General features: G+C 37.1%; 1 protein-coding gene across 1 annotated transcript in view; it reads right to left on the bottom strand.

The window, feature by feature from the left end:
• PRR16 (proline rich 16) overlaps positions 1-18,040 on the bottom strand; it is a 174,607-nt gene extending 156,567 nt beyond the window's left edge. Inside the window, 1 exon segment of the mRNA XM_082378422.1 lies at positions 17,455-18,040. Within this exon segment, the coding sequence (XP_082234548.1) occupies positions 17,455-17,613 (159 nt within the window). The 5' untranslated portion in view covers positions 17,614-18,040.
• Positions 18,041-22,979: the final 4,939 nt, after the last annotated feature.

Genomic DNA, 22,979 nt, shown 5'->3' with positions numbered 1-22,979 from the left:
GTTTACTAGCATTAGGGTTAATTTATTACTGCGGTATCATCTAATCTACCTTAAACAATACAATAGTTGAATTCGGAAATAATGAAAGAAACAAAAAGGGAGTATATATAAGACTTAAATTATAGATACTCAGATATTCAGAATTCCTTATTCACTCTTTTATAGGTCTTCATTAAATATAGTTTGCTAGGGTACGGCGTGATAGGCATTGCTCTAAACTAAGAGAGTGTAGTGATGTAAGACATATAGGGTCCTTACTCTCATGGAACATATACTTTGACTGTAAAGGAAGAAAATGTCCAGTGGGTAAAATGCTCATTAAAAAAAAAAGATGGCACTTTTCCTATTAATTATATTTGTCATTTCTGTTCCCCTGCTAAATTTCATTTAAAAAATACTGACATTATGGCAATTAAAACAACAAAAAATGAGCCATTAATCATCATTTTTTATTAGAATGACAGATCAGATACTAAGTCAAATTTGGATATTTCTTGGTTCTCTTTAGTAACGGAAACCTATCTGAATATAATCATTAAACTATTTCAAAATTTATTTTGGAAAAAAATATTCGAGGCAAATAGAAACAAATTTTACCTAATTCTATAAAAATACTACAATCTAAAATTTTCTTTATCACTAACCAAATTCTGTGTATTGATGCAACACTTGTATTAAGATTTTCTTAAATTCACAAAAAAATTTTTTAAAGCTATACTCCTAGCCATGTTGATGCATCATTTTCCACTTGTATTGAGAAAAGTAATATGCTTTCTATAATTTATAGGAAATACATTAATATAATATATTATTATTTTGATCTCTACTTTCAAAAACCAGATTTCCTACAGAGATTCAGAATTTTATAATACACACATGTACATCTCCTATAATAAAAATGGAACCAATACCTGTAGTGATACCTTTTAAGATGCTGGTTAAGTATCTGTGTTATTTTTGAAAATTAACAAATATCAAAGAGAAATAAATCAGCCAAAGTGCTGTCTGCCATGTACTTTATAGTCAAAAAGTACTTTAGGTCATTGCCAAGTTGAGAAGTACTATATAGGATGGCTTAGAGGAGGACTTATGAAGACATGAATTCAATCAGTCCTCATACATTTTCTATCGGTGTAGAGTGAAATAAGACAATTTTATATAATTTCATAGGAGATCAAACTTTCTGACTAAAAAGTACTTAATTGGTTTAGATTTCCTCACAATTTAAGACAATCGTCATCTTGTATCAACTTAGTAAATAGTGTCCTACCTTCACTAAATATTATAAGTGTCCTAACTCTATATAAAGCAAGCTTATTACTATATTTCTTTATTAAATGATAGCCCTTGTTCTGTTTTTTGTTTTTTGCTTTTTTTTCCTCTCTGAAACTCTGTTCAGGTGTCAGTGCTTTTTTATTAAATCCCTTTTTCTTCATCAATTTTCCTGAGGAAAGAAGACACATGATCAGGAACCAATAAGAATATAATATGGTTAGAGACATTTCAAATCTAAGAAAGAGCTAAGTTATAATGTAGGAGTTAACTCTATTAAATAATGCTAAATCAGTAGAGTGACAAAAAAGAAAAGCATTATGAATAGGAATTCAGATAGTGTTTCAATAACTATCCCCACCCCGCCAGCAAAAAAAAAAAAAAAAAAAAATCCAAGAAGTGTTATTGGCCAACCCAGTATTCAATGCAGAGTATATCAGAACCCAGGTAACCTAAAAGCTTGTTGGTGAGTAATGGAATTCATTAGACATTATATTTATTAGTATTAATGACTTCAGGAAGCAGATGTTAGGTTCTCGAGCATTTTGGTGCATACTGCCTGTAATGAAACAACCCCAGATAGGCATTCCATACCACGTTATTCTGTGTGTTTTAAAAATGTAACTTCCCCCAAGGGCATACAATGCAGTCTGTTATGAATAAGGTTAAAGTATTGAATATATCTCCCTACAAAATATATAGGGTGAATGTTGAGTATTAAATTCCATCTAAAATGTACTAATCATTATAATATCAAAATACTTCCAGGGAGTTGATAGAGCTTAGAAAACAATGTCTCTGAAAGTCACTCAAAATAATTTATTCTTTCTATTCTTTTTTTAACTTCATCTGACTATGAGGAATTGAAATAGCAGGCATCAAAGTAGTTTAGAAACTGAAGGGCATTAATCAAATATAAGTAACATTATTATATGTCAGTTTAGAAAAATTGACTTCAAACACTAGCATCTGACTTTTAAAACTTTCCAAACAGTAATAATTATTTAACTTTACAATTTAAAATTATTTTCTCTTCTATATATGCTAGCAATTATTAATATGCTATATTAAACGACAATTGTTTATACACGTTATTTATTTTTACTTATTTGTTATTCCTAGGGATACCTTTGTTATTTCTTAAGGTACCTTGAAACAAAAGTATTTAGATAATGTTTCAATATATTAAAATAAAATGATGTCAATAATTTAAATATTTTAATTTCCATGTTCAAAAACACTCCTCTAGTTAATATAGTTTTTTTTTTTTTTTTCATTTCTAGCATGTGGGAAGATTCTTGTTCATATCCAAATGCCCAACTAAAGCCTAGGCCTCAGATTTAAAAATTGGGGAAAATTTTGGTCTTTAAAGACAGAAGTTCAAGAAGTCCAATATTTCCCCTGACTGAAGTGGACAGGTTGAAAATATACATATGAAAGACAGACATAATCAAATTCCCATAGGAAAGGGGAGAAAGAATGTTTTTCATACAATACATTGAAAATTCAGTAACTGGACAATATAATCTCCAGAGGGGGAAAAAAACATTTATATATATATATATATATATATATATCAGGTTAAGAAGGGCTTACTTTTATATTAATGTGTGTTCTTTAGTATTTGAATAGGCTAATTATAAGTACTCATATTTTTGAACACTAGAGGGAGTACACAAAAGAAAAAGAAGAAAAAGAAGCCAAATGCAAATATTACCTAGTTTTTGAGTGTTTCCCATAATATTGGATCTTTGCAACAAACTGCTTGCTTATTTCTTATGGACATAGTAGGATGATTAAAATGTATTTAAATAGTATCCAATATCACTTTTGTGTGTCATTTTCCAGTTAATTTAAAATTTATGATGACTAATGACAAGAAAGGTACACAATGTTCAAGAAGCAGAAAAATAGAGTGAATGCTATAAAAAAAAGACATACTTTCTCCTCACTGTAGTTTACATACTTGATTGGAAGAAAGTAGAATTATATCTGATGTGCTTCAAAGAGTTTAAAATGACATCCCTGAACCTTAGGGAACAATGGGCACTCTGAAATCAGAGCCAGACTTGTCTGAAGGTGAAGGCCTGAAGTTACACCACATTTAGGTTTTATATAAACAGGATGTCCCTAGAATTTCCATATGGGAGGGATAATATGGGAGCCACTGGTTGGGAGTCAAGAAGGGTCAGGACTTGATGAGTTAATATTTTTTTAACATTTAGAACTCTGCCTGACACATAGTAAGCATTCAATGTGTTAGCTGTTATGGAGAGATCCTTTGTCCATTTCAAAGGATAAGAATATGGATTGGGTTTAGTGGAATGGGTTTAATGAGGTTAGTAGATTTTAAAAATCAAAGTAGGGGAATAAGAGCTCCCTCCAGCCAACCTACAAACTACTACCATATGTAAAGGCAGGAAGATAAAGAATCCATGCAAAAAGTATTGAAAAAGCATCTACTACATGTTCCTTCTCTGTAACTGGTAGATGGGCAGTGGAAAGTGAAAGGTAATAGTTTGATCTTTGAGAACTTTAATGGAACAAAAGATGGAAGAGATTCACGAATTCATTTAATGAGCAACTATCACATGACAGCCACTGCACTGCTCTAGTCACTTGAGATACATAAGGGAATAAAACAAAGGTCACTGACCTCCAGGAGTTGACATTCTAAATGTGGGAAACAAACAAATAAATAATGAATACTAGGAATAAATTGTTTAGTATATCAGAAGCTAATAAGAATTAAGGAAAAGAGAAAAGGTGAAATAGGAAAAGAAAGATGGAGTATGCCAGAGTGTATAACAACATGTGGAGTTGCCAGAATTAGCTGTGGTGGGGTAACATGTGAGTGAAACTTTAATGAGGTAACAGAGAAGTAGAGTGGAGTTAGCCATAAAAATGTGCATGGCACATTCATTCTTGAAATAGCAAGATTAGTGAGGCTGAAGAAAAGACAGCCAAAGAGAAATTAGTAAGAAAGGAAGTGAGCATGAAAACAGGGGTGAAGGGAAATCTGGGGCCTCATAACCACTGTGAGCACTTTGAGTAAAATGGCAAGTCATTACAGAGATTCGAGAACAATAATGTGATCGAGATTTACCCAGATCGCTGAGCTAAAAAAAGGGGGCTTAAGGAAGCAAGAGAGAATGGTCAGGAGGTTACTGTAGCAACCAAAATGAGAGAGAATGTTGGCTTGAACCAGTGTGGTAGCAGTGGAGGAGACAAGAATTGGTCAAATTCTACAAATATTTTGAAGGTAGAGCCAACCACAGTCTGATGAACTGTGTATCATGCATGAGGAAAAGGAGTTGATAATGACTCTAACACCATCCATTGACTTGGCAAAGACTGAAAAGGCTAAGTTTTGAGGGAAGGAAAAAATCAACATTCCAGTTTGGACATGGAAAGGTGAAGATGTCTCTTAGACATCCAAGTAGAGATACAGAAAAGACCACTGATCATGTAAATTTAGAAGAAATGTCTGGGCTGGAGACACAAATTTGGAAGTCATGAACCTATAAATGGAATTTAACCTCCAGACTGAATAAAATACCAATAAGGGGAGTGTAAATAATTTTTTTTTTAAAAAAGGATCAAATTTGAGCTTAGACAACTTAGAGGAGAAATAAGCAAAGGTAACTGAGAAAAAAAAATCAGTGAGGTGAGAAAGCATGGTATTCTTTAAGCCAAGTGAAGAAAGATTATTAAAGAGACTGTCAAAGGCTGATAAATAAGGTTAGGACTAAAAATTGACCATTTGATTAAATAACATAGAGTCACTGACAATCTTGACAAAGGCAGTTTCAGTGCAGTGGTTAGAGTGTAGGTCTGATCGGAGTGGGTTTAGGAAAGAATAAGAGGAAATAGGTGATGTCAAGTATAAAATGTAAGATTTTTGGTAAAGGAGAGCTAAGAAGTGGGATGGTAATTTTCAGGAGAAGTGGGATCAAGAGAGGACTTTACTATTTATTTTCACTTTTATGCTGATGGGAATCATCTGGGGGAGAATGAACAAAAGATGGTACAGTAGAGACAGGTGAGAATTGTTGGTGATTTTCTTGAGTAGATGAGAACAGGCTCTCACGCACAAGTGTAATTATTGGCTTTTATTCCTTAACAGCTTTAATAAGTATTACTCCTAATTGGATCTTTAAGTTTAAGTTCCTCATCAGATAACAAGAGTAAGACTTTAAAAATGTTGTACTAAAGACTACATGGTAACTAAAAGAGAAAGGCAACTATTTTTTTTTTTTTTAAAGGCACAAACAGGGAGCAATTGTTAAGGAACATAAGCAAATACAACTGAGTGGCATAGTGACCATAAACATGAGGAACACAGAATTCAAGTTGGGTAAAAATTGTGATGGTGTCAAGATTGTCTGGGATGGTCTCTGTGTTACTCCCTGAAGGAAGGAAAGAGATAAGGCCAAACTGAAACAATGGGACTGCTGGATATTGGGCTGTAAGGCTGGGTTTGTTCATTTGACATTTTAAGTATCAGGAGAATAGTGTGTGATCTTTTAAGCAGGGGAGTGACCTGAAGAAAGCAGTGCATTAAGAAGATTAATCTGGTAGTGTTTAAAGAATGAATTGGCAGAGGAGAACAAGAGACGGATAGCTCTAGGGCTATTAAAACATCTTCCATGAAATTGATAGCATAGGGATTAGAGAGGTGGCAGTGGGAAGGAAGACAGCCAATCTGAAACCCCCTATTTAGAAGAAGACTTGTCAATGATTTTATGCTCTTGTTGTACCATGTACTTTTCTTTCATGGCCTTTAACATTTATCAATGATTAAAGACTTATCAATAATTTTATGCTCTTGTTGTACCATGTACTTTTCTTTCATAGCCTTTAACGCTCCTTAATAAATATTATTTCTGTTATTATTTGAATAATGTCCTCCCACTAGCATGTAAGTTCCAGATGTCAGGGGCCATGTGTGTGTTGCTCAATATTTTATTTTTATTCCTTAGCACATTGCCTTGCATATAGCAGACATTTTTTTTAAAGTTTTGAATAAGTGTATAATATATTAACGCATATCAAAGAAGCTTATGAGGAAGGAGAAGAAGGAAAAGAGAAGAAGGAAAAGAATAAAAAATGAAGAAGACAGGAAGAGGAGAAGGAAGGAACAAGAAAGGGAAGCGTGACAGATGACATAGCGGAGGAAGGAGAGGAAAAGAGATGGTACTGAAGTTAAAAGCCTGAAAAACAGCAGAGTAACTATGTTGCTGCTGGGAACTGGGGAGCTGGTTCTGGACAACAGTTTAAAGGGAGAAATATCAGGAGTCCAACTCCATCATTTGCTCTCTATATTAGTTACCCCCTCTGTCTCAGCTTCCTCGTAAGTAGGACAATTATAACGACGTCAAAGGGTGACTGAGAGGATTAAGCGAGTTAACTCAGAACAGCTCATGGTACATGTGAGTACTGAACAGACCTTAGTCACATTCATGTTCATCATCATCATCGTCACCATCATCATCATCATCATCACCATCACCATCATCATCATCATGACCATCACTGTATTTCTTCTATAACTTGTGCCACACCACAAAGCAGTGACACCATTCAAACCTCCCCTATCTCTACAGAAATGGAAGAGGCAGGAGAAGCATAAGACAGTTTGATAGATGAGATGAAGAGGACTTCTTTCCAGTAAAGATTGCCACTGACCTCACTCAGGAACTAATGGTGGCAAGAAGACAAGCAGCTCAGCCTCAGCCCATCGTCCCTTCTGAGTTTCCCTTTTTTTCCCCAAATCTTAAAATACACACATGTATACAATTTCCTTGAAATTTTTCAATTTAATCTTTATTTGATTGTGAAAAATAGAAAATGAGATAAGGGAAGTGGTGAGTGAAAGTGAGAAGATATATTCTAAAAGTAGGTTCAGTGAAGGGAAAAAGAAAAGAATCAGGTAAATGTAAGAAAAGTCACAAATAATGGTCTTTTTAAACAAAAGAAAAGAATACAAGATATGAAAGGAACATAAAGCCCCGGTGCTTGACGGATAAATGCCAAATAAAAGTTTAAATAAATAAAAAGGTGGGTAAAGAAAGCAATATTAAGAAATATGTAAGTGACATGGAATAAGAGGGAAAAGCTAGAGCAGTCATTCTCAACTAGGGTGATTCCCCTCACACCCCCCAGGGCACATTTGGCAATGTCTAGAAACATTCTTAGTTGTCACACTGACATTTTTAGTTGCTGTTGACATCTAGTTAGTACATGCCAGGGATGCTCTAAATATCCTACAATGTATAGGACAGCCATCAACAACAAAGAATTATCTGCCCAAAATGTCAATAGAGCCATTTTTGAGAAACCCTGAACTAGACAGAAATTAAAGGTAAAGAGGAAACAATGGAAGTAGTTCAGATCTGGTCACTCTTACAGCTCAAAATTGCAAAGTCCTCATTTTACCCTGAGTAAGAGTTAAAATTGTTAGACATGTCTTCTTACACATTTCACATTGCCTTAGAGTTACTTCTTGCACTCTACTAGAGGTGAAGTTCATCCTACTACAGGTGACTTTCTCCAAGGGCAGGTCCTTAAGCTTATTCATGTTGGCATCCTTTATGTTCTTTTGCACAGTATCTTACACATATCAAGAATTCAATAAATCTTTCTTCATTCATGAACTAGTGTCACACAAAAAAATAATAAAATAAAGAAAAATGCTGTTCTGGGACCAGTTTTAATAAGAGAACATGCTTAATTTACAATAAGCTCTGGAAACAAACATTCTATCCTTCCATGTGGTGACGTTCTCTAGCACATATCATAAAAAAAAAAAAAAAAAGTGAGAGTTAACCTTCAGACACAAGAGCATTCTACAGTTTCAGATTAGTGAAATGTGTGTGTGTGTGTGTGTGTGTATATCTATACACACACACACACACACACATATATATATATATACACACATATACTCCTACCCCACTTTGAGATAGATTACATCTACCAGAGTCCCTCTAAGAGAAGTAAATTGCTGATAAACTGCCCATTTGCTCCTGGAATAAAAACCATCAATTTATAGCCATCAGTATTTCTTTTTTCCTTTTTTGTAGGGTCAGGACTTATGATCTTGAAAATTATGGAGATGAGTCTCAAACAATCACTTGTTTTGTCTCTTCACCTGAATTATTCTCACCCACTCAAGCTTCCCTAAACATCTGCAAAAACTTATGTCTTCATGAGCTTTTGTTCCAGAGGAAATACCCACAATTCTGTCATTCTTTCAAAGTGCTCTGTGACATGGGGGAAAAAATTAAGAACTACTGCCTATAGAAGACAGCTAATTTGACCGATACATATTTTTTAACCTGGCATTTTTTTTGTCACATGAACATAGTTCAAAATCTTAGGATAAGATATGATATTATGAAAGAGGCCAACAAACAACAATAAATCTGTTAGCTTTTGGACAGTACTACAAAAGAGAACCTGTTAGAAATTGTCAAATTTGCTTTCTCCAGACAAGTATGGTACATGCTATCTGTAGCTGAAAGTCTATTTATAATGGGTCAAACAACATAATAAGTGACTCATTGGGCATAGGCATATAATTTGACTGACTTCAATTATTGTACAAGTAAACATATATCTCAAACATCAACCCGAAGTAACATTTGCAAAGCAGAAGGAGGAAAAACAATGATCATAAATATAAGTTCTGTCCTAACAATGTTAATGTTTCTTACCTAAAGTGAGGCCTGAAATTCAATTCCTTTGGAATCCTCACATCCGTCCATTCTCAAAACTACAAATAGCTTGTGTCACATAAGGCAACATCTGTTCTGAGTTGACAGGCCACCTTGTGAACCTACTTTGATGTGGACATTACCTAGACATGCCTATTTTCTCATTTCAGTTGATGTTATTTTCTGGCTCTTGTTTAGAGCTGAAGTAGCATTGACTTTGGTTTCCCAGGTCTAAGAAATCTTAATTCTGAGCAGTTCTTCCTAATGAACTAACTTTTGATATAATAAAAACACTTCTATTCATATTATACTATAAAAAAAAAATAGGATTTTAGAATAAGGTCATTTCTTTTTTCCCTTATATGTGAGGGGAAGAGGGGGTGGCTTAAAATTGGTAGCACTAAAATTAACATGCAAAATCTAACCATAAAGATACATTTGGCATTGCTAGCCAGCTCAATAATTTGGGGCCTGGTAAATATTCAACAAGCTTCTCTATTCACCTGTCACAGCAGAAAGCGAAACAACTGTCAAACACCAAACATATCAGAAAACTTAAGGACAGTACCTCCCTTCTCAGGCAATTTGATAACAAAAGAGAATAAAAGTTTCCCAAATTCTTTTAAATTCATTTGAAACTGCTATATACAATGCTAGACATCAGCAAGCACCCATATTAGTTGTTCCTTTATTGTCTAAGTCATAATATAAAAAAGAAATGTCATATTTTTCTTAAAGTTTTTGTTGAAGAGTAAATAGGTCAAAAGTAATTCACTGCAGTACCTATTTAATCGGAAGATGAAAACTGAAATGTCTAGTTAACTCAGTATTAATTTTGCCTCAATACTGGTGCCCAAAACTGAGTACAACCCACAAAAACAATGACTGTTACCACAAGGAAATAATATACTCACAATAAGACTTAAAAGTTTTATTAGCTTCACTAGAAATTTAAGAAGATGCGTCCACACATATACAGACGCTGGGAGTAAAAAACTTGTGAGAAACTCCCTGGAAGATAGTTTGGCAAGTTGGATTGAAAACTTTAAAACTTTCACACCCTTGATTTCTAAGCAATTGGGGGGGAAAATAGGAAGATCCATAGAACTTAGTGGTTAAATGCCTGGGCTGTAGCACTAAAATGCCTAGCACTGAAGCCTCACTCACAAGTAACGGACCTTGGCAAGTGATTTTACATCTCTGGCCTCTGTTTTCTTATCTCTAAAATAGACTAACAATAGTACCTTCCTCATATGTCTGTTTTCAGAATTAGAAGACCTAATATTAAGAAATATACTTAGAATAGTATGAGGCAGGTAGTAAAATCTATCTATCTTAGCTATTTGTATTGTCAAAGCTGTTCTTTTAATGATACTTAACCACAAAAATTTGTTAATAAATAGAATGTCGAACATTAGGGGCATGATAAAGTAACTTATAACAGATCTATATAATGGTGATGATCTAAAAGTATTCCAGAAAGCAGAAAACATCATTGTATATAACTTCATAATTTTACATGACTTTGTCTGTTAAAAACATGCATACAAAGAGATGGAAAGAAAATATAGCAAAATTCTCAATATATCTATTTATGTGTGGCATTAAAGATAATTTTTATTTTCTCCTTTCTAATTTTTAGATTTTTCCAAACTTTGTATATTATTCATATACTGTATTCCTTATGAAATATCTTCTTTAACAAACTAGTATCCTTAGGATTTGAAGGAAGGATGAATAGTGGAGCACAGAGGAATTTTAGGGCATGAAAATACTCTGTAGGACACCATAATGATAGATATATATCATTACATATTTGTCCAAAGTCACAAAATGTCCAACATCAAGCGTAAACCCTAACAGAAACTATGGGCATTGGATGATAATGATGTGTCAATGTAGATCCATCAGTTGTACCAAATGTATCAATCTGGTGGGGGATGTTGATAATGGGGGATGCTACACATGCATGGGGGCAGGGCGCATAAGGGAATCTCTGTACCTCTCCCTCGATTTTGCTGTGAACCTAAAACTTCCCCCCAAAATAAAATCTTAATAAAATACACAAATAAATTTAAATTTTAAAGGAAAAAAAAGTACCCTTCATTGTTTACCAATCTTTTATTATCAACTTAATGCCAGTTATGCACATTTTAATCAGAAATGGGTTAGCATTTTATTGGAATTTTTCCCCTTTCAAAAATTGTCGGGCTTCCCTGGTGGCGCAGTGGTTGAGAATCCGCCTGCCAATGCAGGGGACACGGGTTCGAGCCCTGGTCTGGGAAGATCCCACATGCCGCGGAGCAACTGGGCCCGTGAGCCACAACTACTGAGCCTGCGCATCTGGAGCCCGTGCTCCGCAACAAGAGAGGCCGCGATAGTGAGAGGCCCGCGCACCGTGATGAGGAGTGGCCCCCACTTGCCACAACTAGAGAAAGCCCTCGCACAGAAACGAAGACCCAACACAGCCATAAATAAATAAATAAATAAATAATTAAAAAAAAAAAAAAAACCAACAACAACCAAAAAAAAAAAAAAAAAAAACTAATTGGCCCACATCAGGGCAGTTTTCTAATCTACTAAACCAACTACCACTCTATAAAAAAAAAAAAAAAAAAAAAAAAATTGTCCATGATATTTTTCATGAACTAGTTCTACAGAAGCTCTGTAGTTTAATTTGTGTGGGAAAATATGTTTTACTCAAACTTACATTTCTATCTCTTTTCCTACATTTTGATTTAATTACCTGAGATCCTCAGAGCAGTAAGGGTGGAAAAAACATAATCCAAGTAACAATGAAACTATTACATTGGTTTTATTATCTATTACTTCACTATTGCCTGAAGCACACTGTCTATTACTTTAAGTCTGCTTGAATTTCTTATCAGCTAATTCTCTGAGTCTTGAATGGTTTAATGCATCGGAAATAGAGAGACAGTAAAGGATGGTTATTGGTTATTTTTATTTTCTCAGAACCATGCTGCTCTTTTAGTAACATGCTAAGCCATCAGGCTTAAGAAAAGAAAAACTAAAGAGCATTTTAGCATTTGGTAATATACTTCAGTTTGAGAGGGTAGACTGTTGTATAGAGTACTAAAAATACAGCTATTGCTACAAATTAATCATCTGTGAAATCTCACTCATTCATGACTTTAGAAAATACTCCAGACATTATTCTCTGTAATTTGTTCAAGTAATGAATTTTATATGCATGGATTCATTAACCAAAAAATATTTGGTAGGATTTCCTAGATCAACAAACTAAAGCACTTCAAGTGGCTAAGCCATTAAAAAAGAGAAAAAACATTTAAAAACAAAAATATTTTGCAGATAATTGTTAATTCTATTAATTCTGTTTTTATCAGCCCCCAAATGGATCATTTCCTATGGGTTTTCAAACTTTTCAAAATTAAACTTAATTTTAATTTATTTCTATTTATGACATTATAAGGGAAACAATGAGTGCTTTCCAATCCACAGTCACAAAGCTGACAAAACCTTCCCACTCATGGAGTCCAATCAGTCAGTGATTCCAGAGCAGACAGAACAACTTATCTTTACTGGTTTCTCCATAATGGTCACGCCTACTCCCAGGGCTTAGCAATATATATATATATATACACACACACACACACACACACACACACACACATATGTATATATATACATACACACACACATATAGTTAACTCATATAATAGTCTTGTTACTTAAAATCGTAAAATGAAACAGTATGAAGAATGCTCAAGGTTATAATCAGTCTAAACTAAACAAGAATCCAGCTAAAGCAGCAATGAATTTTGTTTCCAAGTAGAAGGCTATTTATCATATATTCCAATCCCTCCCGAAGCAACAAGATCTACGATCCTATATTAACACCAACATTTGATGCACGACAAGTTTACCAGTGAGATCTCCACAAAAGAACAGGCAAATTGATACCAAGAGAGGTCAGCTTACTTGAGAACTCTCTTTAAAAAGCAATAGCTCTTTTTTTCTGCATTACTTCATAGAAAAAGGATTGCCCCAGAAATGGCTAATTTTATCCCTAAAACTCTAGAGTTGCACCACTATTTTTTTTCTTTTCTTTCAACGTGTAGATAAAAGCAACATGGATTAATCTTGTACTCCAATGCTATTTCCTCTTAATTGCTTCTCCTTTCTACCTTTTCAAATCTTATCCGCATCTCAAAGACCCCAAATTTTCCTTTTTGGCTCTTCATCCCCCCTAAGGACTTGGCCTTCATGAAAATCTCCACTATTTAATCATAACACTTGGATATGTGATCTCCTGTATATGGCACTGACCCATTTGTGTTAATCATGACAATCTGAATAAATCATAAGTTTCTTAAAATTCATATCTTACCATCTTTTTTAAGCTTCTACTATCCTTTTCACCAAAGGCTTACTACTAAGTACGTACCAAGTATCAGTTTATAAATCTACATATACTCATTCTTATTCTCAATTCTGTTTTCTTGGATCACAGTGAGAGTGGTGGTCACTAAAAGCAGTAATGCCTTTTTACACTATTGATGTTCAAAGACAGGATAAATATATCCCAACCTATTCTTTGAGTTCACTGAGACCAGAAACTCCAAATTACTCATCTTGGTAGCAATAAAAAGATAATATAGTATTTGGCACACAGTAGATGCTGAATAAATATGTTGAATTATACTTAAGGCTTTTCCATTATAGTACAGAAAACCCAGAAACCCATATTATTTCTGAAAAGTCAAGTTATTTGAGGTTTTACTAAATTCTGAGGGCAGAATAAATCTGCCCCTAGACTTTCTAGAAATCCCGTTCCTCTTCTTCTAATATACAATCTAATTATAATTAAGCAATAATAACTAATTATGAAAGATACCAATAATAATAGAATTTTGTTACTCATTGTTTTTTTTAAATTTTTTTGTTCATCATTAATTAATTAATTTATTTACTTATTTATTTTTGGCTGCGTTGGGTCTTCATTGCTGTGCACGGGCTTTCTCTAGTTGCGGCGAGCAGGGGCTACTCTTTATTGTGGTGCGTGGGCTTCTCATTGCGGTGGCTTCTCTTGTTGCAGAGTATGGGCTCTAGGCGCACAGGCTTCTGTAGTTGTGGCACGTGGGCTCAGTAGTTGTGGCTCACAAGCTCTAGAGAGCAGGCTCAGTAGTTGTGGCACACCGGCTTAATTACTCTGCAGCATGTGGGATCTTCCTGGACCAGGGCTCGAACCCATGTCTCCTGCATTGGAAGTGGATTCTTAACCACTGTGCCATCAGGGAAGTCCCTGTTACTAATTGTGAAAGAGTTCCAAGCGGCTACTATTATGTTAGAATCTATCCCACTACCTGAATTTTCAGATGACTGAAGTCCTGAAAACTTCTAAAGAGAAAATAAATTTCAAAATAACCTCAAACAAAAGTCCAGTATTGTTGGTGCAGAGTTTATGCAAAAATAAAGGACAAAATATTCAGAATAGCACATTTTAGTTAGAATGAAAAAGGCAGATATGGGGACATATGTATATGTATAACTGATTCACTTTGTTATAAAGCAGAAACTAACATACCATTGTAAAGCAATTTTACTCCAATAAAGATGTTTAAAAAAAAAAAAAGAAAAAAAAAAGAAAAAGGCAGGGAAAAAACAAATACCATATGGTGAATGATACAGTGATGCAGTCATAATCACTTTCTTATTTCTAATTTCTGTTCCAAAATATATTATGGCCTAAACGCATACCATTGCCAATAAAGGAATTAGAATTCAAAATATAACCGTTTATATTTAGTATATACCAATGATAAGCTGCCAGAATAGTGAATGTAACAATTAATGAATAGTGGCATTTATATTTACAAGTCATAGGTGTAGACACCAACAGGTTTGTGATTTACAAAGTTTTCAGTTACTCCTCCGTTCAAAATTACATCAAAAACAGGTTCAGTCATGTGTGCAATATTATCTTAAAAAGATAAATGCTGGACAACTGCAAGATGTCATAGGTTAAACATGCCCTATAAATATTTTGTTCTTGAAATAACTATCTCTCCTATTACATAAATGGCCAGTGTTTTGAGATTCAGACATAGTATCCACAACTCCATGTGCAAACCTAGGATGATGATATCCTCACAAAAGTAATTAATAATCACATCAAATCATTTATCATTCATAAATTCCACTCTCAGGGGTGAAATTTTTAGCCAGACAGGCCCTGGCAACCAATCAAAGCTTACAAAGCATCAAGATAAAATTTTACCTCTAGATCTGTCTAGAAGACAGATCTTTTCATTTACTTGGTTTTACATTACCTATGCTTTTCTATTCCTTTTATAAACTGTTTGTTTGTTTTTTCCCTAATAAAAATCCTCAAGCAAATGAAAACAGAAAGAGTGAAATGGAGAGAGATCCGCAGACTCCCTGAAACACTTCTTTGTGATTCTATCCAAGAGCTACAGTGAGGTTAAAAGTTTCACTATAGATCTACCTGGTCTCCAACCATCTACAGAATAATGATGCAAAGCAGAACTGGGACCATGTGCAGTTTCTTGTCATTTATTCTGTCTAAAATAAGGAGTGGAGTGACACATCGTAACATAAGAAGTATGTGCCCATAGATGCGGAGTTTTGATTGACTACATTTCTCTTAATCTCAGCCTCCTCGCTGAAGCAGTAAATACGTTTCTGCGCTGATGTAGGTTTCCCACATCCCCCATCTTAGAAACCTCAACAACCGTAAAGCACAATTCTGCCAAAAGGAACTTGCCTAAATTTGTTCGTTTTTTAAAACGCCATCATGTTTCGGATGAAAATACAGCCTGCCAAAGATGTCAAATAAAACGATAACAAAGAAACAAACAGCATCTTTAGACTTGAATTTCTATGCATAACCTCGCCATCTGTCAACCAGTTGTGAAACAATGATCCTAGAGAAGCCCTGAAACACGAACAAGTTTCCTCCTCGCATCTATCATCTGTATCAATCTCCGCTCTCAGGACCTCAGTAGTAATTATGTTCTGCCAGTGGAGCAACCTACAAGAATGGCATTTGCCATTGGCAAACCAAACCCTGCCGATGAATGGGCCATTTTAACAGACTTGTACTTGGTAACAAACGCGGAGTTCAGTTCACAGAGGTAACGGGGAGAGGGGGAGAAAAAAGGAGAGCTCTATCCTCGCATTTGGATTGGAAATTGGACAGAGGAGGTCAGTCTCTAGAGGCCAGCCATCCAAACGACCCTCAATCTCCTCCTTCTTGGCCTTTGAAACAGGATTATAATTTTGGACCTAGACTACGCCCAACCCCTTCCCTTCCCACTGCGGCCACCACCTTCGAAGTTACAGTGTCAGCTCTCCTGCAACTGGGGGTGCGGACTCCCTGACGGAGAACAGCACCAGGCACACAGTCAGTAGCGGAACACTGGGCTGGGACTCTGCCACCAGCTCCGAGATGCCACCCGCGGGCTCGCGGGAGACCCCACCCCTCCCAACCCTGCCCTCGCCCCCGCCTGGAGCTGCAGCCCGAGTTACGCATCCTCAGCCTTGACACTGCCTCCGCTTCTTTCTATCCGCATCAACGCTGGTGGGGGTGGGAGGGCAGAAGTAGAATGGGGGTTGGGGGGAGCGACAAAGAAACACAACAGTCCTGGTTCCCAAGAGCCAGGATTCAAGTGGCAAGACGCTGGTGCACGCACACCAAACACACACACACGCACACACACTCACGCACGCACTCACCGACGCGCCCTGCGCCCCAGGTTCTATGCCAACCCGCGACAAGATAGCAGGAAGAAAGGAGGTGGGGTGGCGAGAAGGCCCGGAGTTACTGGGAGGGACATTCCGAGGAGAGCAGGGGATGCCTCAGGAACTGCGAAAGTGAGAAAGTCCCAGACCCCCTTTACATCCCCAAGTCTGGGCTCTCCTGCCAGCAGCCCCGGGTCGCCTTCCTTCCAGCTGGGCTCGGGCAGCGGGGAGGGGGGCCGGAGCCGAGCTTCTCCCAGGCTGCCCTCTCGGGCCTGGCCCAGGGCCCGGAACCCGGCCCCCTTTTAGCCCCGGCCTGAGGAGGCTGCCAGGCCAGGAGAGACTTGCCAGCGGACTCTGGGGGAGCAAGAGGGCAGGAGAGAAGCATCTTGCACTCTCCGGCCGGTTGCTGGTTTCTTCCTCTGTCGACACACCCCCAGTGAATCCCCTTCCCCAGCACACACACACAGAGACACTTGTGTTCACCCCTCTCACCATCCCAGGTCCATCGATTAAAACACTAGTTGATTTCTTCCCGATTAAAAAAAAAAGAAAGTGCAACAACTCTTCTCAGGAGTCGCCGGAGGAAAGAAAGTCCGTCTGCAGGCGTCTTTCTATAGTTTCCTTTGAGTTAAAATATCTGGCGGTCCCCAGTGAAAACGGGACCGGGAACCCCAGCGGGTGAAAGGCGACGAACTCCTTCCCCACACCCCGCACCTCTCACCTCCTTAAGTTCCTTGGCCACGTCCTTCAGGTCGCCCAGGACTAATTCCAGATCCTCCACGATGATCTTGATCTGTTCCTTCACCTTGGTTTTGGAGGCTGCCGGCGGTCCCTCGGCTGGAGAGGACGAGGAGGGGGTCCCCTTGGACTTGGCTGACATTCTTTGGGGGCAAGCGAGGCAGGTCAGCACAGGCGGGCGAGCGGAGGCTGCTGCGCGCCCCGGTCCCTGGCGCCGCGGCGGCCGCTGCCGCCCCAGTCCCCCCACATCTTGGACGCTCCCCGGGCAGCGGCGGGAGGCTGCGCTCGGCGCTCGGCCGGGTGGCCGCACTGTGGTGCTGCCATCAACTCTCCGAGACGCGGCGCTCGGCGCGGGGCTGCAGACGGGCGAACAGCGCGCCTGCGCCTCCTCCCGCCGCCGCCCGCCGCTCGCGCGCACACAGGCGCTCGCTCCACGCCCGCGGAGAGGGGCGCCTGGCCGCCGGCCGCGGGCTGTCAGCTGCAGTCCCCGTGGCACGTGCCTCCGGGATCTCTCCCAGAACACCTGGGCGTCAGGGAGCCGGGAGATAAGTTCGTGTCCTGCCCACCCTCTCGTCGTGACACTGAAATGCCCTCATCATCATATCCTGCTGGATGTCTTGTCACATCCAGCTTGGATTCCTTCTGTTTCACCCACCAGCAGAGACCCGGATCCCCACCACACTTTCTGATCGATTGATTAAGAACCACAGGAGGGTCAGAGTTTAATTTAGGGCTAGTAGAGCGACCCTAAATGTTCATCCAGGGCCCGAAGGCCTCCAATCACTCTCCTACTCACCCAAGAGTTAAACAGAGGTGTTCTTACTTGTGCAGAAATAAAAAGAGGTGTGGATAAAACCGACCCCTCACCCCCTGGAATCATATTTAACCAGTGTTCTTGAAAGAGGTAGCTTAATCCTGCTGATTCCACAGAGCTAATTGAGGATTTATTAATTGGAATCCTCACATCAAAAATCCCCTGGGAGACTGTCTGAGTCATCTTGGCTGTACTTATCTGGGACAGCTCCCGTTTTCTGTTTTTTGTTTTTTTTGTTTGTTTGTTTTTAACTGTCCTTCCTCTTTTCATGGCCTATGATGATGTATGTTTCGGGTACAGGGGAAATACACTGGATCTCCTCTTATGAGAGCTGAATAAGAAGAGTTTGCCACCAACTTTTCTTTTCCTTTTTTTTTTTTTTTTGTATCCATTTCAAGTCTTTTGCAACTAAATAAAGAGGAAATAACTTTCCGACTGTTCTGTCAAAATGACCCAGGGAGGGGAGTTAATAGGAAGCCTTCAGTTTCATTCTCAGTAGGTGGCTAGGATTCTCATTAGTTTAAGTTTTAATTTCCTTAGTAGCAAACCCATGGGTTATTAGCTACTGACCTGGAAGGCTAGATCTACTTTATTTTCTTCAGTACACTCTACTCCAAATCATTATTTTAATAAGCTTCCCATTTAGTCATGCCTTAGCAAGGACCTCTGTCTCTTGCTTCTCACACCCCAGATTGTTCCATTATGCTTCTATACATGAAGAAAATCTTGGCAGCTCTCCTCTTCCTAGTTCCTTAAACCCCTCATATTCACTCTCTTCATTCTGAGTAATTCATCTTGGTAAAATCCTTGGAAGTCATATTTAGAATATGGAAGAAAAAAGAGACAATAGAAGAAAAATAGAAATTTAGAAGTGCTATCAAAAGAATAACAACGTTGAAAAATGCATTGAAAAATCAGAGGAAAAAGAAAGGTAGAAAGCAGAAGTTGCTGGAAGAAAATTAAAATAAGGAAAGAATAAAGGAACCAGTGTGCACTAAGCGAATTGGAGAGAAGACGGAAGAAATTATTAGAAGTGTTAAATAAGTAATATGCTTGAGTTCTCTAATGTAGAGAGAATATATATTTTTAAGTGCCCTGTCTCTGCAGGTTCTTCTTTATTGTATAAAGGTATAACAGTAAAAAATATATACATCAGGTTTACAAACTCCCCCACTGTAAATTCCTAATCTTTAACTATACTCTTATTTCATATCTGAAGAAGGATAAGTGGTCAGAAATGGCGGAAAAAATGTGAGAAAAAGGGAAGGTGCTGCTCCTTTATATTAGAATTTTTTACTCTCAATAGTAGGCAAGTGAATAGGGAAGCCCCCAAAACTCAAAAATGATTAATTTAAGCAAGAATACTGGAAAACAGGAAAGGAGGTGGTGTTTTTCTTCCACTGACAAAATAATCCTCTTATTAATATAAGAATATTTCCATGCCACTCCGAATCTCTTCACTAATGATTAAAAAAAAATTCTGTTCTCCTATGGTATCCATTGCTAGCAACGAACCAAACTATTTTGGCTCAAAACTGAATCACAATTATTACTCTAAAACATATTATGCGCATCCATATCACAATTTACTCTTAAATAATGGTTATCATCTATCTATATTTAAATACAATATGGAGTTAACTGAAAGGGAAACGTTGTAATTGGCTTCCAAACCCAAACTAACAAAGCTAGTCGACCCCCAGCAGTGATGACTACCACTATCTTTTAGTCATTAATCAGGTATGGATAAAATATTCCTAAAGAAGAAAGTTTTACAAAAAGAGTTAAAGATATCGAGGGGAAGGAGACAATGAGAAGGACGCAAGGATATACGTCAAATCTATTTGCTCTCTATTTTTTTTATCACCTTTGTGGAAAAATTAGTCACTCCTTTGGCACATCTTGCACTCTGTCAGAGATTCGTATATATGATGTTTTAAAGCCAAATTATGGGGACCACACAACAAAAGTGACACCTAATAAAATTTCTTATTAATGTGTTCATAAATCTGTTTATGTACTAGTGCTAGAGGCAAATGGGTACATACTCAAACCACATCACTTATAAACTCAGAATAACAGACTGCTAATAGAGAAGTGTCTTATTTGTAGAAATGATTGTTCACCCAGCGTTTTATTCTTTCTGTATCTTTAGTCAACATTTTCTGACGGTTGCAGCAGGAAGGATTGGATAATTAAAAGAGATCATCTAGTGGTTGTTCACTTACAGGCATTTATCAATATTTTCCTGTGTGTGTATGTATGTGTGTGAGCGTGTGTGTGTTTAATCTATTGCAATCTCTAATAATTAACCTGCATGAGGAATGCTATGACACTGACATACTTTTTAATTCACAAAGAGCTCAAGAATATTCCCAAAATATTTTGTCCCATTTTGTTGACAGCAGCTTTTATCAATATACCACCATAATAATGCTCATTGAGTCTCAAAAAAAAAGGATGATATGCATAATATAACATCTCTCTTATAATGATGACGCTTGGTTTTCTTTCTTTTTTTTCTTTTGCATAAACTTTGTTTGTAAAATCCAATAAAGTCATTAGAGATATTTGAAAACATTAAGAAAAAGAAAACAATAAAGGAATGACAACTTTGTTTCCACCAAAATAGTTTTCACTGGGTGAAAAATACTGGCGAACAACATGGATAGGAGAGAAAATGCCATTAGTGAAATGCAACAGAGAAAAATGAGTAAAGTTCTCCACATATACATTGACTAAGAAATATACTGTACATGATATGCCTAGGCAGTGATTTGCAAACTCTGGCACACGGCAGAGCTTGTTAAAACACAGATTGCTGGATCCCACCCCCAGGGTGTGTGATCTAGTAAGTCTGGGGTGGGGTCTGAAATTGGCATTTTAACAAGTTTCTAGGCTGCTGGAGAAAAACCAGCCTCTGAAAACCACTGGTTTGAGAGATTGAAAGAAAACTTTAGGTTTCTTTTTATCTAGAAAGCCTTAAAGATCATCCAGTTACAACTCTTCATGTTATAGATGAGAAAACAATGCCTTGGGAGGTTAAATGGTACCTCTAAATTTTCACATCTAGGGAATACAAATTGGGAGCTAGAACCTCGTGTTGACTCAGACTTGTGGAGTTGTCTCCATTTGTCTAGAGAATATCTCCTTTTTATGTAGCAATTGCTTTTGGCATGATGGCTATCAACTATAGATGCATATTGGTAAAAACAAACAAACAAACAAACAAATGTGATCTGGAAGTTTAAATACAAATACTCATTGTACAATAGTACCCCGAGTAATTAGAACTTTTTCTATTCCGAAGTAGCTGTTCAATAAATACTTGATAAGTACATGAATGAATGAAGTGTTGTCTATCTCTGTATGTTTTGAAACTAATTTAATTCAACAAATATTTTTTTAAATGGCTACTTTAAGCAAGAATCTACGCCATGTAGTAGATGTGCCGCTAGGTTTAGCAAGGCACAGTCCCAGCAAGAACAATTAGATAATTCCACATATGACTCTAATATAAAATGATTGTACCTCAGAGTATCTCTTTATTGCCCTCTTTCCCAACTACAGTCAGTTTATTTTACTTGACCTACAAAGTCAATGTATACTTAATATTTTTTTCCCTTACTTTTTATCCATGAGACAGAAACTGAACTTTTGCTTAACTGAACAAAGGAAATTGTCTCGTAGCTTAACCATAGAAAGGCAAGGAGAGAAATATTTTCCAGTAGAATTGGAGCCAGAAATTCTAGGACCATTGGGACTAGATGGGATTTCTTTCTGTGTATCCCATTCCCTTTTAATAGATTGGCTTTAGTTTCTCCCTGAAGTTGAACCTTGGTCAATGATAAATCCTGGTTCACATCTTTATAACTTTGCACGTAGAAAAGAAAGAGATAATTACAGCAAGCTCCCAGAAGAGGACTTTGATAGGTCTAGCTTAGGTCATGGACACACACCGTGGCCAATTACTGTGATCAGCTCAGGTGCAAAGCTGCCCTTACAGTTGTGCCACTCTTAGAGAAAAGTCATACATTTGTATATTTATTACCATGATTTTCCAGCAGGTGGCAGTAAGGTGAGTCATTCTACAAAAATCTGTATATTATAATAATTTTCTGATAATATGGAAGTAAAATATTTTTAGGAAGCAAAATTGTTTTCAAATTCATACAAAGAAAGACATCATATGAATTAGCAATGGTCCTACTTGGGTTAGTAACTGGTGATGAGGAAGTTTAATGACTGGCCCAACTTGGATTAAATTGCCTACACCTGTGGCCTATTTCTCCCTCAAAGGTGGAGATGTGCCCCGGTGAAAATAAAAAGTTATCTACCATATAGCCTTTAGATTGGATTATATACCTTACTTTTTTCTCACACTTCAGATTGACAATTTAAAATTGTTTTGTTTCCCAAAGCTAGCTGCACTCAAGTCTTAGTTTTAACATTTCGTTTACCCATGAAAAGAGCCACCAACCCCCTCATCCATTCCCATTTTTGAGTCAGCTCTAAAGACCTGCAATATTAATAGTGTGATATTATATATTGTTGGTTATTTTATATACATAATATATACATATATATCATTGGTTATACAGATGAACATAGCTCCTAAAACCCTTGGAATTTCCTGGGCAATAAGAACAATGACATAATGTTTGGTCTCTTGTCCTCAGTTCTTGAAAATGCTA

This window comes from Balaenoptera borealis, assembly GCF_965194805.1.
Source record: "Balaenoptera borealis genome assembly, chromosome: 2".
NCBI classification, from domain to species: Eukaryota; Metazoa; Chordata; class Mammalia; order Artiodactyla; family Balaenopteridae; genus Balaenoptera; species Balaenoptera borealis.
This window is presented reverse-complemented; position numbering and strand designations above follow the sequence as displayed.